The sequence below is a fragment of the Siniperca chuatsi genome, linkage group LG24 (genome assembly GCF_020085105.1).
Source record: "Siniperca chuatsi isolate FFG_IHB_CAS linkage group LG24, ASM2008510v1, whole genome shotgun sequence".
Classification (NCBI taxonomy): domain Eukaryota; kingdom Metazoa; phylum Chordata; class Actinopteri; order Centrarchiformes; family Sinipercidae; genus Siniperca; species Siniperca chuatsi.
This window is the reverse complement of record NC_058065.1, coordinates 1,744,890-1,759,808: the sequence shown is the minus strand read 5'-3', so window position 1 is coordinate 1,759,808 and position 14,919 is coordinate 1,744,890. Positions and strand designations below refer to the sequence as shown.

The 14,919-nt window shown below is 47.0% G+C and overlaps 2 protein-coding genes across 4 annotated transcripts; one reads left to right on the top strand and one right to left on the bottom strand.

Annotated features, from left to right (window-relative positions):
• Positions 1-532: 532 nt before the first annotated feature.
• On the bottom strand, positions 533-3,722 carry lipt1 (lipoyltransferase 1). Of its 3 annotated transcripts, none has more exons than XM_044187603.1 (5): positions 3,503-3,722; positions 3,251-3,398; positions 2,071-2,625; positions 1,709-1,930; positions 533-1,348 (listed from the first exon to the last, which is right to left on the bottom strand). In XM_044187603.1, exons 3-5 carry the CDS (start codon positions 2,573-2,575, stop codon positions 936-938), a joined length of 1,140 nt encoding a protein of 379 aa, XP_044043538.1. In that variant the 5' UTR covers positions 2,576-2,625; positions 3,251-3,398; positions 3,503-3,722; the 3' UTR covers positions 533-935. The 3 variants fall into 3 exon arrangements, with proteins under 3 accessions (XP_044043538.1, XP_044043536.1, XP_044043537.1); XM_044187601.1 differs by having other exon boundaries at positions 3,278-3,398; positions 3,503-3,721; XM_044187602.1 differs by having other exon boundaries at positions 3,251-3,722.
• Positions 3,723-3,903: 181 nt separating this feature from the next.
• On the top strand, positions 3,904-13,992 carry LOC122871915 (mitotic deacetylase-associated SANT domain protein-like). The gene is made up of 16 exons (XM_044187521.1): positions 3,904-4,797; positions 5,377-5,436; positions 5,567-5,841; positions 6,039-6,149; positions 7,355-7,501; positions 7,602-8,408; positions 8,684-8,730; positions 8,817-8,919; positions 9,151-9,517; positions 10,231-10,306; positions 10,406-10,545; positions 10,630-10,733; positions 11,207-11,276; positions 11,389-11,474; positions 11,556-11,669; positions 13,674-13,992. Exons 3-16 carry the CDS (start codon positions 5,686-5,688, stop codon positions 13,707-13,709), a joined length of 2,364 nt encoding a protein of 787 aa, XP_044043456.1. The 5' UTR covers positions 3,904-4,797; positions 5,377-5,436; positions 5,567-5,685; the 3' UTR covers positions 13,710-13,992.
• The last annotated feature ends 927 nt before the right edge of the window (positions 13,993-14,919 follow it).

Below are 14,919 nucleotides of genomic sequence, written 5' to 3'. Positions count from 1 at the left end.
TATATATAAATATAAAATATATCAGTGGGATTGAATATAAATACATTTGTAATAAAAGTCCAGATTTCACCAACATGCCGAGAATCAGCATTTGGTTCCAGGAGATATTAGCAGAGTGGCACCTCTTCCTTTTCCTGTCTTCTCCAGCAGCACGCATGGCTAGAATCGGGAGCAGTGCGCATGCGTCCTGCGACATGACCTGTCTGAGGTTAGTCATGATCTTTTTGACCCACAAATGATCAATAATAAGAGATTCGGCTACATAGATTAATACAGATTTCACTTGTCACAGCTCGGATACCTTTATTTTGAAAGGTCAATGCTGTAGAAGTTTTTGGGGAGTCTGACTTATTGATAATTTAAACATTTTTACCCATTTCCACTGTAAATATGCACGAGGAAACAATAGCTGCTGTGATACAGGAGCTCATTTTACTTCCTCACGTGTCATAAAATGCTTCCTGCACGTCAGTGAAGAGTAAAATGGAGGAAAAAAACATGAACAATAAAGACTTAAAAACTACAAATTGTCTGCGAGAGTAAACAGGTATATTTATTCACAATTTCTGTCTATATGACCTTCATCGGGTATTTCTATTTCTCACTTTTATTCATTTGTTCTTCCATGTGACGCACAAGTTTATGACTTGCAGGAGTTCCCGTCACCATGGCAGCAGCAGGATGTCAGTTAAACAGCTGATTGATTTTCTGTCGATCAGCTAATCGATTAATTAGCTGATCGTAGCAGCTGCAGTTGTAAATATGACTGATGTAAACGTCCCAGAACAGATGATCAGGATGCTGTTTGCTCTGCCGGCCTCTGGGGGGCGCTGGGACTTTTTAAATGACGCACTGAGTCTCTGTGAGCGTCACTAGGGGGCGCAGTAGCGTGGACGGATCGACGGATCGCCCTCCGCACAAGCGGCCGAGTTGTTTCAGCCCGTCACAGACAGCACGGCGTCACACAGGCTGCGCAGCCTGTTCTGCAGCTCGCCGCTCTCGGCCCGCAGCAGCGCGGTGACAGCTGCGGCCGCCCGCTGCCGACAAAACCTCTCCCCGACCAGCACGCCGCCCAGCTCGCCGCTCAGCCGCCGGGGCAGCCAGTCTGCAGCGACGTCCAGCTCGCAGCTCTCGATCACGCCGTTCTTTACCTCCATGCGCAGCCGGGCGGCGCTGCGAGCAGACGGCCGGCCGTCCGTCAGGTCCAGGAGGGTTTGGACGCTGAATTTAGGCGTCTTACCGAACGTCCACTCCCAGCCACGCAGCTCCGCCGCCGTCCTGCCGAGACCAGGAAATGCAGACTCATCGGCGGGGTTGACGAGGGTCGGTGCAGCGCTGAGGCTGAACTCTGAGGGTCCGAATGAAAAGCACATTTAAATTAGAAGACCAGGTAACAGACCGTCAGTGATGTCACAGCGTACCGACACACCCTGCGGTACACTGTGACATCACTGCAGCGAGGCGACACGTTAAACCAGCAAATACATACAGTTATATGTTTTTTATTTAGTTGATTAAATAAAAGAAATACAGATCAAGTCTTTATTGTCTAACGACAGACGGAAATGAGATTTATGTTTTTGTTTCCCTCAAGTCGTGATGACATCACCCTCCAGCAGGAGCCTGATTGGCTGCCGCTCTGCCTCGATTAGTGGCAGCAGCGAGCAACACTCGCTCTCCCACGTTATTCCCTCAATGAATCATTTACCTGCATTGTACTGGTGCGCCAGGGCGTCCAGCAGCTCCTCCCACTGCAGCGAGGGGGCGTGGTCCAGCAGGTTGGCGACGGGTGAGGGGACGCTGGGCGTGGCGTTGCTGTGGATGCCGGGGCAAGAGGGGCGGAGCACGGCGGCGAGGGCGGAGCGGTCAGCGGAGTGCAGCAGGGTGCAGTGATGGTAGGACGACTTCCTGCTCAGTCTGGACGCACTGCCTGGAAACAAACAACAGCTTACAGAGCGCCAACATCTTATCTGAAGTTCCTGCTGCAGTGCACTCTGGGACTTGGAGTTGACTTCTCTCCTCAGAATAATCTAAATAACTGGACCGCCCCGCCCCGCCCCCCCTCCCTACCTGAGATCTTGTAGCGTCCGTTGAGTAGAATGTCGAATCTGTCGGTGGCCTGGACGTCCAGTCCCGGCCGGAGCCGCCTCAGAGCCTCTGTGACGACCTTCAGGTTCCTCTGCCGGTCGTACGCCTTCTTAGAGGCGAAGAAGGTCAGGTTGAGGTTCCCGAGGTCGTGGAAGACGGTCCCGCCGCCGCTCCGCCTGCGGGCCAGGGGGATCCCCGCCCTCCTCATGGCCGGCAGGTCGCACTCGGCCCAGGGGTTCTGGTGGCGCCCGATGACCACGGCCGGCCGGTTCCTCCACAGCAGCAGGACTCTGCGCTGCTGCAGGTCCACGTTGGCGTCGATCCAGTCCTCCAGGGCAAGGTTCTGGTACACATCGGTGGATTGGGAGCGTAGGACCAGCCCCGCCCCGCTGCTGGAGCTGGTCCGAGCTGGCGGGCTGCCGGTTTGACGCCTGCAAACACCTGAGCGGCGTCCTAACAGAGGCAACGTCCTCCTGATGTGCGACATCGCGGCGCTTCCTTCAAACGGCCTTCGTCACCTCCACCTGCCGGAAACATCTGTAACGTGAAAGGAAGCGAGTCAGTCCAGCCGCGGCAACGTGACACCGAGGTTAAGTTGTAAAACTAAATAGTTTGCGTCTTTTATTGAGCAGTTTATAGTTTATTTAAGTTAAATAAACTGCTGTTTTTCTTCAGATGTTCAGTAACTTTGTGTAATTTGGTTTAACCCTTAAAAACAGAGAATCTTTTCACTTTTGGATTTTCATCCCATGAAATCATGGAAATTACAGATTTTCTGGATGACTAAATGACCAAAAAACAAGACATTTACTGGCTTTTTTTACTGTTTTGTGGCATTTTATAGACAAACCGATCATTAAAAGTGTCTGCTAATGAAAATAACCGTTAGTTACAGCCCTGAATATGGGACTAACGTTAGGGGGGATAACAGAGACAGTTTAGTTGAGTTTATAATCATCAGGGTTTCCTTGGAGTAACAGCGAGTCAGTAGATAAACATTAATTATTGTTTTATTTCCACAAACTGTCCGTTTAAGTTACTGCGCGCCTGTAACGTTACACATGTTCATGCTAAGAAGCTAACAGTTAACAGCCCCATGTACGGGTTTACAGTTACATATCGATTAGCGTTCATTTCGAGGAATAAAACAAATAAAACTTACTGAATCACTTTGTTTTTATAAAAGTACCTGAGATCTCCTGTGTGACGACACTGACCCATCCTTCTCATGACGTCCTTGACGCTAGCAAAACCGCTAGCTTTAGCATTAGCTCTGGCGCCGCCGTAAATCCTGCTGTTGTCGCTGAAAACTAAATCCAAACTTTAATTTATTACATTTTAACAAACAGTTTGACAGATTATTATTATTATTATTATTATTATTAAAATAGAGAACGGTTGGTCTCGTGCTGACCTGAAGCGACTGGGGGGCGCGAGCGCACCGGCGTCAAAAACAACTTCCGTTCCCGACCTTCAGAATAAAAGCGACTTACATGTGGTGAGTTTTTAAGGCGTCGATGTTTTTACATTTGGCTGTTGTTTTTAGGCTGCAAAATATAAATCAAGATTTAGTATCTGTGCAACAGATTTATATTACAGCCAAGCGGAGATTTACAGAAAATATCATTCAGTAGTTACAGCACTTTTTAAAATGTAATATGTTGCGGGAAGAAAAAATTGCTAAAAAAAAAAAAAAAAAAAAAAAATATATATATATATATATATATATATATATATACTATTCAATACAAGATGGAACATTTTTAAATATATGTCTAAATAAAAAAATATTATTTTGTGTATTTTTTAATTGTGTATTATATCTATTTTATATTATTATTATTGTTCTTCCCTTTTATTCTGAAAGGTAATATCGCTTGAAACTGACATATTTCCGGTATGAGTGTGTGTAGCTTGACTCTTGGCTCCGACCTCGGTCCCACACAGTTAAGGCGCCGTGCTGTGCCGCGACGCCTGACAAAGGTTCCGACCGCACGGAAAATTTGCTTTATCGAACAATTAATTCGCAAACAATCAGGCGGGACAGTGACCGTTTTATTGGCATATCAGAGATGTGTTATATGTCTGGGTAGAAAACAAAAGACAAAACTTATATAAATAAATAAAACTTTAGAATAAAACACACGTGTATAAAAAAATATAAATACAAATATGATTGGTATTTAATTTACATTAAAGGACTTCAGACTTCAGTCAGGCGCCATTAATTTGTAAAATCTTATAGATCTTAACATCTTTGCAATTTATAAATTCATAAATTCAGGATTTTCCGACTGAAGGCAACAAAACACAAAAAAGTTAAAAAAATCAGTTTTATGTTAAGTTTTGGATGATCAGGTGATTATAAAATACACACTCATGCTAACTTTGTTTTAATTCTTAAAAAAACAGCCTTACTGATTTTAAAAAAACAACAATATTATGTCACAATTAACAGTTTATTTAGATGATTGTGTTTGTATTTAATTTAAACTCATTTTTGGATTGTAATTGTTTTACATTTTCATTTCTATTTCTTTGTTTGAGCTTCTGTCTCACCGGCCTCGGAAATCATCATCACGAGGAAGAAGCAGAGAGCCTGAAGAGTCGACCAGAGAGAGGAAGAACATGTGACCACATCCTGACAACACACACACACACACACACACACACACACACAGAGTCAGTCGGTCGGAGTCGATGTTTCAGGTGAGGACTTATTTTAGATTTGATTTCAAACTAAATGTTAGATTAGTGCTGTTACTTTAATTCACTGTTTGTGCTTTTATTCACCAGCTACGACGCCATATATCCTTTACATACACTGTTATTATACAAGTTGTGTTATTATACAAGTTACTACAAGTTTTATGGTTTAAGTGATGACTATGTTACAGACAGGTTAAAGAGTAAATTACAAAAATCTACCATTGTTTTATATCAATATATATATATATATATATATATATATATAAAATAATCCTATTTGTTTCCTCTAAAAATCTGAAAATATCAGTGAAGTTTTTATCTGCTTGTTAACTATTTCTGAAAATAACTGGGATAAAAAGAGAATACACTGTGCGATATAATATATTTAGATTTGAATGTGAAGTTAAGTCTAAAACTCAGCAAAGTGACTTTAAGAAAAGTTGCGTTTCAATCGTCTGAGGGTGTAAGTTCTTATAAGTGTCCTGTTATCACACGTTCACACTTAGTCATACAGAGATGTACAGCTGCTCTGTGGTTTGTATGCAGTCGCTAATAAAAGACACCCGTTTCTATGTTAAGTTGAACGCTGCAACCCAGAGACACCAGCTGAAACACAGCAACATCCAGACAAATTCACAGGTAAAAAGTCAAACATGGAAGCCAAGGAAATGCTTTCTAGGTTGCAGTTTCCTGTAAGATGTCGTCCAGCGGGCTTCCAGCTGTGATTCGCTCGCTGTCAGTGAACCTCTTCCTCTCTGTCGTTCTGCAGATCGTCAGATTCGCACGAAGACGCCTTCCAGATAACACGCAAGCTGCCGCGCGCGCACGCAATCATGCGCACGAACACACGCGCACTCGGTGTTAGCAGGTGTGTGCGCGCGTGACGTCATGTCTGACTTGTGGCCATCTTCCTCGTCTCCTCCTCCTCCTCCTCCTCCCATCATTCATCACTCGCCTCTGTCCCAGTCATCTCCTTTCATCTCTTCGCCTCCTCCCCTCTCCTCCCCCTCGTCACCCAGGAGCCATGGAAACCCTCATGCCAAGGTTTACTCACTCAGTTATTTATTTACGTATTTATGCACGTACTTAATTATTTAACCTATTCACACCTTTACGTTTCTAATCACTTCTTTCACTTACTAACGTACTAACTTACCTATTTACGCACTTTTACTTAATTACTTATTTTCACACTTATTTGAGAACTTTATTTACTTATGTATGCATTTCCTCCTCCTCAGGTAACCTCCCCTCACCTGTGTCAGCTCCAGGTAACCTCCCCTCACCTCCAGCCTCAAGTGACCTCCCCTCACCTCCCACATGTTACCTCCGCTCACTTTCGTCTTTCCCAGGTAACCTCCCCTCACCACGCCCCTCACCCCAGGTAACCTCCCCTCATCACTCCCCTCACTCCCAGGTAACCTCCCCTCATCTCCAGGTAACCTCCCCTCATCACTCCCCTCACCCCCAGGTAACCTCCCCTTATCACGCCCCTCACCCCCAGGTAACCTCCACTCATCACTCCCCTCACTCCCAGGTAACCTCCCCTCATCTCCAGGTAACCTCCCCTCATCACGCCCCTCACCCCCAGGTAACCTCCCCTCACCCCAGGTAACCTCCCTCATCACGCCCTTCACCCCCAGGTAACCTCCACTCACCACCAAGTAACCTCCCCTCATCACGCCCCTCACCCCCAGGTAACCTCCCCTCACCCCCAGGTAACCTCCCTTCATCACGCCCCTCACCCCAGGTAACCTCCCCTCACCCCCAGGTAACCTCCCCTTATCATGCCCCTCACCCCCAGGTAACCTCCACTCACCCCCAGGTAACCTCCCCTCATCACGCCCCTCACCCCCAGGTAACCTCCACTCACCACCAAGTAACCTCCCCTCATCACGCCCCTCACCCCCAGGTAACCTCCCCTCACCCCCAGGTAACCTCCCTTCATCACGCCCCTCACCCCCAAGTAACCTCCACTCACCACCAAGTAACCTCCCCTCATTCACCCTCACCCCCAAGTAACCTCCCCTCATTCGCCCCTCACCCCAGGTAACCTCCCCTCACCCCCAGGTAACCTCCCCTCATCCCCAGGTAACCTCCCCTCATTCGCCCTTCACCCCCAGGTAACCTCCCCTCACCCCCAGTTAACCTCCCCTCATCCCCAGGTAACCTCCCCTCATTACGCCCTTCACCCCCAGGTAACCTCCCCTCATCCCCAGGTAACCTCCCCGCCCCTCATTAACCTCCCCTCATCACGCCCCTCACCTCCAGGTAACCTCCCCTCATCACGCCCCTCACCTCCAGGTAACCTCCCCTCACCCCCAGGTAACCTCCTCATCCCCCCCTCACCTCCAGGTAACCTCCTCATGCCCCTCACCTCCAGGTAACCTCCCCTCATCCCCAGGTAACCTCCCCTCATCACGCCCCTCACCTACAGGTAACCTCCCCTCATTACGCCCCTCACCCCCAGGTAACCTCCCCTCAACCCCAGGTAACCTCCCCTTATCACGCCCCTCACCCCCAGGTAAACTCTCCTCATTATGACCCTCACCCCCAGGTAAACTCCCCCCACCTCCTCTCCCCGCCCCAGCACCACCTCTACAACCAAAATCATGATCCAGGTTTAGATAATCCAAATTGGAGCAGATCTGAACCAGCTTCTGAACTTTCCTACCTGCTCAAGAGCTACAGTTACTCCTACCAGGTAAGATAGTCGTCTTTTCTATTCCATCAAAAAACCAAACCAGAAATGCCGCTGATTATGGTCCCAACATTATTATCTGTCTGTATCTGATCTGAAACAGAACCAGACCACAGCCCACCTGGATCCCCATCTCCAGAACCAGTTCAGTAATGATGTGACTGACCACAGAGATGAACTGGAGAACACATACAGACTGCCCTGTAACACTCACACACTCCTTGACAGTGGCGTGTACGAACAGGGTGACAGGCCTGGTCCAGTTCAGAACACCTGGAGGCCTCTGGGGCCAACTCTGTCCCAGCTGCAGGGCTCTCCTCTGGGCTCCATGTCTGGAGAAGTCGCCCTGGGGAGATGGAGCTCTGTGGAGTTCAGCTCATCATCTGCTGAAGACTACTCCAGCACCCAGTTTTTCCACGACAGCTGCCATGACAACAACGCCCCCCAGCCATTCTGTAGCCCCACCACCCCTGGTCCGAGTCCTCATTACCCACAAACCCCAACTATCTCCAGCCCCGGCCCTCAAATGCATCCCAGGGAAGAGAGACCGGATTTTCACGCACAAGCATCCAGACAGCTGAACAGAAATAAAACCCTCAGCTGCTGTCTACACGAGTCTGACGGCTACCCTATGATCTCTGACCCCGGTCAGCACCACCCGCATCAGACAAGCCGACACCTCCTCCAGAGCCAAAGTGAGCTGAACCAGGACCAGACGGGCCTCCTCGACGCCGCTGGGATCTCGGAGAGCCGTTTCTCTCCACAGGGAAGAGGCCGGGACGTCAGCGGCGCTGCCCAGCCTCCGGGCCTCCTTGCTGGGCTGAGCTGGAGAGAGGAGTGCGGAGGAGGAAGAAGAAGAGGACGAGGAGGAGTAAGAAGAGGAGGAGATAGTGAACCGAACTGGACCTGGGTGTGTTTGATATACAAAACATACACAAAGTTATTAGCAGTTAGTTTTTTAGCAGTTGTAATCCTAATTGTAATCATGTTAATTTGAAAATGAGTAAATAAGTAAAAACGTGAGGGAACACATGAAGAAGTAGGTCCGTACAGTAAGTAAGTGCATAAATAAGTAAATAAGTACCAAATTAAATGTTTCAGCAAACAAAACATTACATTGTACTATCAGTATTTATTCTTAAGTTTTATTTTTCCTTAATTTAAATCTTTTCTGTCCATTTTCAGATTAAACGGCCGCAACCTGAGAACAGCACCGAGACTCTCGACAGCAGGTAACCTGAATGAAGGCTCAGCGTGTTCGGCGTTACAAACGGTAACGTGTTTTATACGCTCAACATTTCGCTTTGGTGCGTTCTAGGCTGCTGTGTACGGTGTGCAACCGGGACTTCAGGAGTCTGCCGGCGTTGAACGGACACATGCGCTCGCACAGCGGCTCCAGATCAGCTGCGTGGCTGAAAAAGGTCCACACACACACACAAAAAACCCTTGTTTTGTCGCTTTGGAGGCCATTGAACCGACTTACGATGATTCCCTAGAGACTTGACAACATAACATGCCAGAAACCAGTTAGCCTTAACCATAAGATTTAGTGGTTTACCTTGAGGGGACCAGCTGAGCGGCCAAAGTCTGCCCCTTGTGGTAACAGTGCAAGGTGACCGCGAGCGTCTGTTCAATGTCTTTTTGTTCTGCAGGGTGAGCGCTCCTCCCCGCCGGTCTCCATGGTGATGCCCGTCTCCGTGCCCGTCCAATCCAGAGGCACGACCAAGGCGTGCAAGGGGGGACAGAGGAGAAGCAGTCGTCTCTCTCCAGCCACCGGAGGCGCTGCGCTCTACCGCAGCCTGCTACGCCAAGAGGAAGAGGAAGGGGTTGCTAGGGGCGACGGCGCAGCAAGCGGTGGACGTGATGATGAGGAAGCTGTGGTTGTCGGGGGTGACAGCGGTGTACATTACACCCCCCCGCCCATGCTGTGTCCCCTCAGGGCGGGGCCTGGGTTGTACTGCTCCCTCGCCACCGGGAGGCAGCAGAGGGTGCAGACTGTGCAGCTTCACGCCACACACAGTAAGTCAACGCATCATCAAAACAAACCTGCGAGCGCCACCTAGAGGCTGCAGTGTTTGTACGAACGCAAAGGTTGTGAACTTACTGACCATTTAGTCTCACCGGAAGTGGAGATAAACATTTAAAGTTCGTCCTGAGGACGGCGCTAGAGGAACGATCATAAGTTTATTAAAATCTAAAGGGCTCATCCTCTGGCGAGCAGGAGTTTTTAATAGCTGTACCATTTAAATGCAAACCTCGTCAATCATTTTATTATTTCTTACTAAAATGAAATGTCAGTACGGAAATAACAGAAATGTTCGGGGTAATTTAGAAACCGTGGGCCTCATTCATGAAACTTTAGACATGAACTAGGAACAAATTAGGAACTTGGATCCGTCGATGTTTTCAATACATTTCTCATATTCAGTTTTTATGAACAAATTTAAAGATAAAAAATAAGAAAACATTTGTGTTTATGGGTTTCTGTTAAGAAAAACGATCAGCGATTGATATATATCGTTATCGCTTTGGGTTTTTTCGGCCTAAAAGATCCAGAATTGGCTCTAAAGTTTTCAATAATTATTCCCGTTAAACGTTTTAGCCTCCACACCATTTTATATTCACGTGAACTGAGCAATATGCGACTTTAATTAAACAGTTAAACAGTTCCGTCTGCTGATTGGATAACAGCCGGGACGTGATGTTAAAATTTGTGTGTCTCTGATTGGCAGATGGACTCGGTGATCTCGTTGCCGTGGAGACAGCCTCTCCTCCTCCTGGAACACTAACGACAGGAATCAATGAGCCGTACGTAAAATTTTACGTAAAATTTTAACAAATCATGCTGATTTTTTCGCAGTGATGTCACAGTCTTATCACCTGTTCACACTGAGCTGTCAATCACAGGCGGATCAATGTGGGGCGGGGCTTCCAGGCTGACATCCCACCTCTGCGGGGCCGAAAATATGCCCACTCCGACTCCCACAATGCACTGCTGCTGTGGGCGCCGTGGGACGAGCTGGGGCGTCCCATCAATCAGCAGAGAGGTAGACGCACACGCACAAATGTTCTCATTGATATAATCATGACCATCACTGGATGATTTATTGATTGACACATTGTTCGCCCAGTTGAAGCTCTGTTGGCGATGGCTCGCTGCAGCGTGGTGCCAGGGGGCGGAGCCAGCCCAGAGTCGGCCCTCCGCGTCCTATTGGAGTGCAGAGGAGACTTCCTGGTAAAATCTCACTGGAGTGTTTGCGTGTTTAATCAGCCATTTTGTGATGATCCACATTCAGATCTCTATTTACCAATTAACTAAAGGTAACAAATCTAATCCAGCACACCTGACAGACTACACAGAGCCAGGCTAGCTGTTTCCCTCTGCTTCCAGTCTTTATGCTAAGCTAGGCTAAACACTTCCTGACTCCACACTGATGTCCATCTGAACATACGGCATCACTCTCAGAAAAACAGGGAGTATTTCCCAAAACGTTTAACTGCTCCTTTGAGAATCGGCGTTAAATCCAGCGTTGCGAATCTGTTTGTCACCACGCGACGAGCAGATTAGCCCGTTAGCTCGGGATAGCATTCTCAAAAGCTGATGTGACATAAGCTTTCTGTTTCTGTCCGTAGAGCGTCTGAGCTTCCCGTTTGCTTTTACTTCTCCAAATCAAAACGCGAAGGTCAGTTTGTGTTTTTGTCCTCCAGCTGACGGTGGAGAAGCTGCTGTCATCTCCGGAAACCTCCACCAGCAGCCGCGCCGCTCAGCCGCATCCAGGTATATCTGCTATTTTATCCCAGCAACACGTGTGTGTGTGTGTGTGTGTTTCATGATACACAGACACAAGTAAGAGTGTACTAATGTATTTTGTATTAAATATATCTTGTAGGCGTCAGCTGGAGCGCAGAGGAGCGGAGGTTGCTGGTTAAATCGCTGCAGCTCCACCACAAAGACTTCAGCAGAATCCAGAAAGCCGTGAGTTTCAACTTCCGTCCGAACGTCGGCGCCGCGTGCTTCGCTTTGTGTGGTGTGTAATTTGTCGCTGTGTGCGTTCAGGTTCGGACGAAGTCCCTGTCTCAGTGCGTGGAGTTTTATTATCTGTGGAAGAAGCAGCTGAGTCTGAGCACGAGGACCCCGGCTGGGCTGACCGTCACGCTGCCCGACACAAACGTAAGAGGCTGTTGGTGTCTATCGAGGCTTTGAGTGGGCTACTGTCCTCTGTTAGGTCGAGGGTTTGTTTAGGGGAGAGATTCACCGTTTGTATTGTGAAAAATGTGGTTAATTAATTAAAATAATGCATAATGTCATCTCGGCAGCTTAAGAGTTATGACTCCTGAGTTCTGCTCGCAGAGTTCGAACCGGTGCTCATTTCGTCAACGAAAACTATGATGACGAAATGTTCGTTGGCGACCATTTTTTTTCAAAAACTAGAACTATGACTTTTTTTATTACTATAAAAACTAAACGATAACGTGAAAGATGGACAAATGAACGAATTACTGTTTTAATGCAAAGTTTTATTGAATGAGCTGCAGAATCGCACGCTGTAGCTCCTGATTGGTCCAACAGTTTCCTGCAGCAGCCAATAATATCTCTTGTTCAGAGGTGGATTTATCTGTTTGACCTGTTGCCGTTAACAAGAAGCCTCTTCCATTCTGTAACGTTCTGTCTCCGTCAGTAATGTTATCTGATTATTCATAGACTGAATTAATCTGCAGTCCGCTGAGAGTTCGACAGGAAGCAGCAACAAACAGCTGAGACAAACGTAACTGACGTAACTTCATCAGGTGCTGCGGACGTGACGTTAACGTTACTTTCAGTCGGCCATCTTTCCTGTCGTCGTCAGGTTCAGTTCCAGGATTAATGTCGACAGTCAAACATCTAAATCTCCCTCTGGACGCTCATTAAAGAAGCATCACTACGTTGACGTCGCACTAAAAAGCGACACCTGTAACCACGGTGGCAAAACAAAGATGGCGGCAGCTGTAAGACTCAAATGCTTAGAATTAAAACTTTTTTTTTTTTGCCAAAAACTGGACTGAAATATATATCCTTGAACTCCCAAGAATGCGAGTTCAAGGATTCAGGATCAAGTCAAGTCTTTATTTTCGTAAAGCAAACGGAAACAATGCGTTGGTGTCTGTGAGCTCCAGCAGAGTCGGCTGCTCGCCGTTTCAGGTCAGAAACTTCTTCCCTCCGTGTGAAGACAAATGAAACTAAAAGGCTGAATGAATAAAAACCACTGAAACCAAATTCTTGTTATCACTCCACACACACACTGACGCGCAAAGTACGCACTCCGAAACACACACAGGACACACACTTCCTGTCAGAGCCGTCACGTTTCTGAACAAACTGTGACTTGACATTTAAAATAGTGTGTGTGTGTGTGTGTGTGTGTGTGTGTGTGGTCAGGCCTCGTGAGTCAACTTAAATTTTCCATCAGTGTCGTTTCGATTCATCTTTATTTTGAACGTCATTTAGACGTCGATCAGTCTGATCCACTTTAAATGAAAACAGCTGACTCATCTGGAGACTTCTTTGATCCAGGTTACCGAGTCTGAGTCACAGGTATTGATTGATATTTCTCACGCTGTGTGGCCAGAGGTATCGACCTCTACCTGTGCGCTCCTGTACGTAGTTTTAAGTCCCGTATCGAGTCCCAGGACGAGACCAACGAGTCCCAAGGCAAGCCCCGGGTTCAGCCCGACAAGCCACAAGTCAGGTCCCGCATCAGGTCTTGAATCAAGACCAACAAGTATTATAAAAGGGTCCCAGGACGAGACCAACGAGACCCAAATCAGGTCCCGAGACGAGACAAACAAGACCAAAATCAGGTCCCGAGACGAGACCAACAAGACCAAAATCAGGTCCCGAGACGAGACAAACAAGACCAAAATCAGGTCCCGAGACGAGAGTCCCAAATCAGGTCCCGAGACGAGACAAACAAGATCAAAATCAGGTCCCGAGACGAGACCAACAAGACCAAAATCAGGTCCCGAGACGAGACCAACGAGTCCCAGGTCAATATTTTGAGGTTTACGAGGCGTTTTTGTTCCAGAGATTTCAGTAACTGAATAATTGACGAGTCACTGGTTAATTGATCAAGGTTATGATGTGTTTTTGTCATTTTGGTGATTTTAAAAAACCCTTTTCATCTCTGTGTTTCTTCAGGGTCAAAGGTCGTCAAGATCTCACGCCGCGTCATGAACCACCGCACCGCCAGCTGCTGGAGACACACACTACTTGCAGACACACACACACGCACGAAATTAATGTAAATTTCGTTGTTAAGGCTTAAACGGCAAAACCTGTGATGCGTTTAGTGTTTAAATCCTCGCGGCGGTTCACTCCAATAACGCTTAAATGCTTCACGTCATCATCGCACGTTATCTATTTATTTCCAGCCTGCTTCTCTGGTGTCACAAGTCGTTGTATCGATGAAAAATATCTTCAGACGAGCTGAACATTAAAGGAAAAACATTTGTCTCCATCCAGTCGTGTGTTTCTTTCCTCTTCCTGGTTGAATGTCCAATCATAGACGCCGATGTATGTAATGTTTGTAAACACAGTCCTACAGTATATTTTCATTTATGATCAGTTAACAAACACATGAAATGAAATCAATGCCACTTAAAGTCTTTATAGCATTTCCGTTTCTTGTTGCAAAGCATCATGTTTGCTGTGTTTTCTGGTCAGAGAGCAGCTCTGGAGTTTTAGTTTCCAGCTCAGGTATGTTGAGATATTGTTTTTCCTTCTTCTTAATCCTCTCTGTCCTCGTTTCTCCCTCTGGCCTCAGAGCTGGACACAGTTTCACTTATTAATACCTTGAAAAAAAACTTGAAAAAAAGAAGACGGACAAGAAAAGCAAACACGAGACGCCGCCGGGCTTTCTGTCCGTCTGCGGCTCTTTACAGTAACTTCAGTCGCTGTCATCATTTTAGGGAAATTAGTGGTTTGTTTTTTTAATTTTCTCAAATTACTCACACTACATGGCCAGAAGTACGCCCCCTGCTGCGGGGGGTTCGCTCCCATTCAGACTCCAGAGCATCAGTGAGGTCCAGCACTGACGCTGGTGATCTGGTCTGGATCACAGTCGGCGCTCCGGTTCATCCCAAAGGTGCTGGATGGAGTCCAGGTCAAGTTCCTCCACGCCAAACTGGGAAAACCATTTCTTTATGGCGCTGCTTTACGGGGACACTGTCATGTTGAAACAGGAAAGAACACAAACTTGGAATAATATTGTCTAAAATATCATTATATGCTGAAGCATTGTGATTTCCCATTATTGGAAGTAAGGGGCCAAGAATAAACTACCCAAAAAGCCCCAGACCAGGACAGTGGCGTCCACATACTTTTGGCCATAGAGCATACTTGATATTATACGGTCATCTGTTTTTACAAACTGAATCCTGTTTGT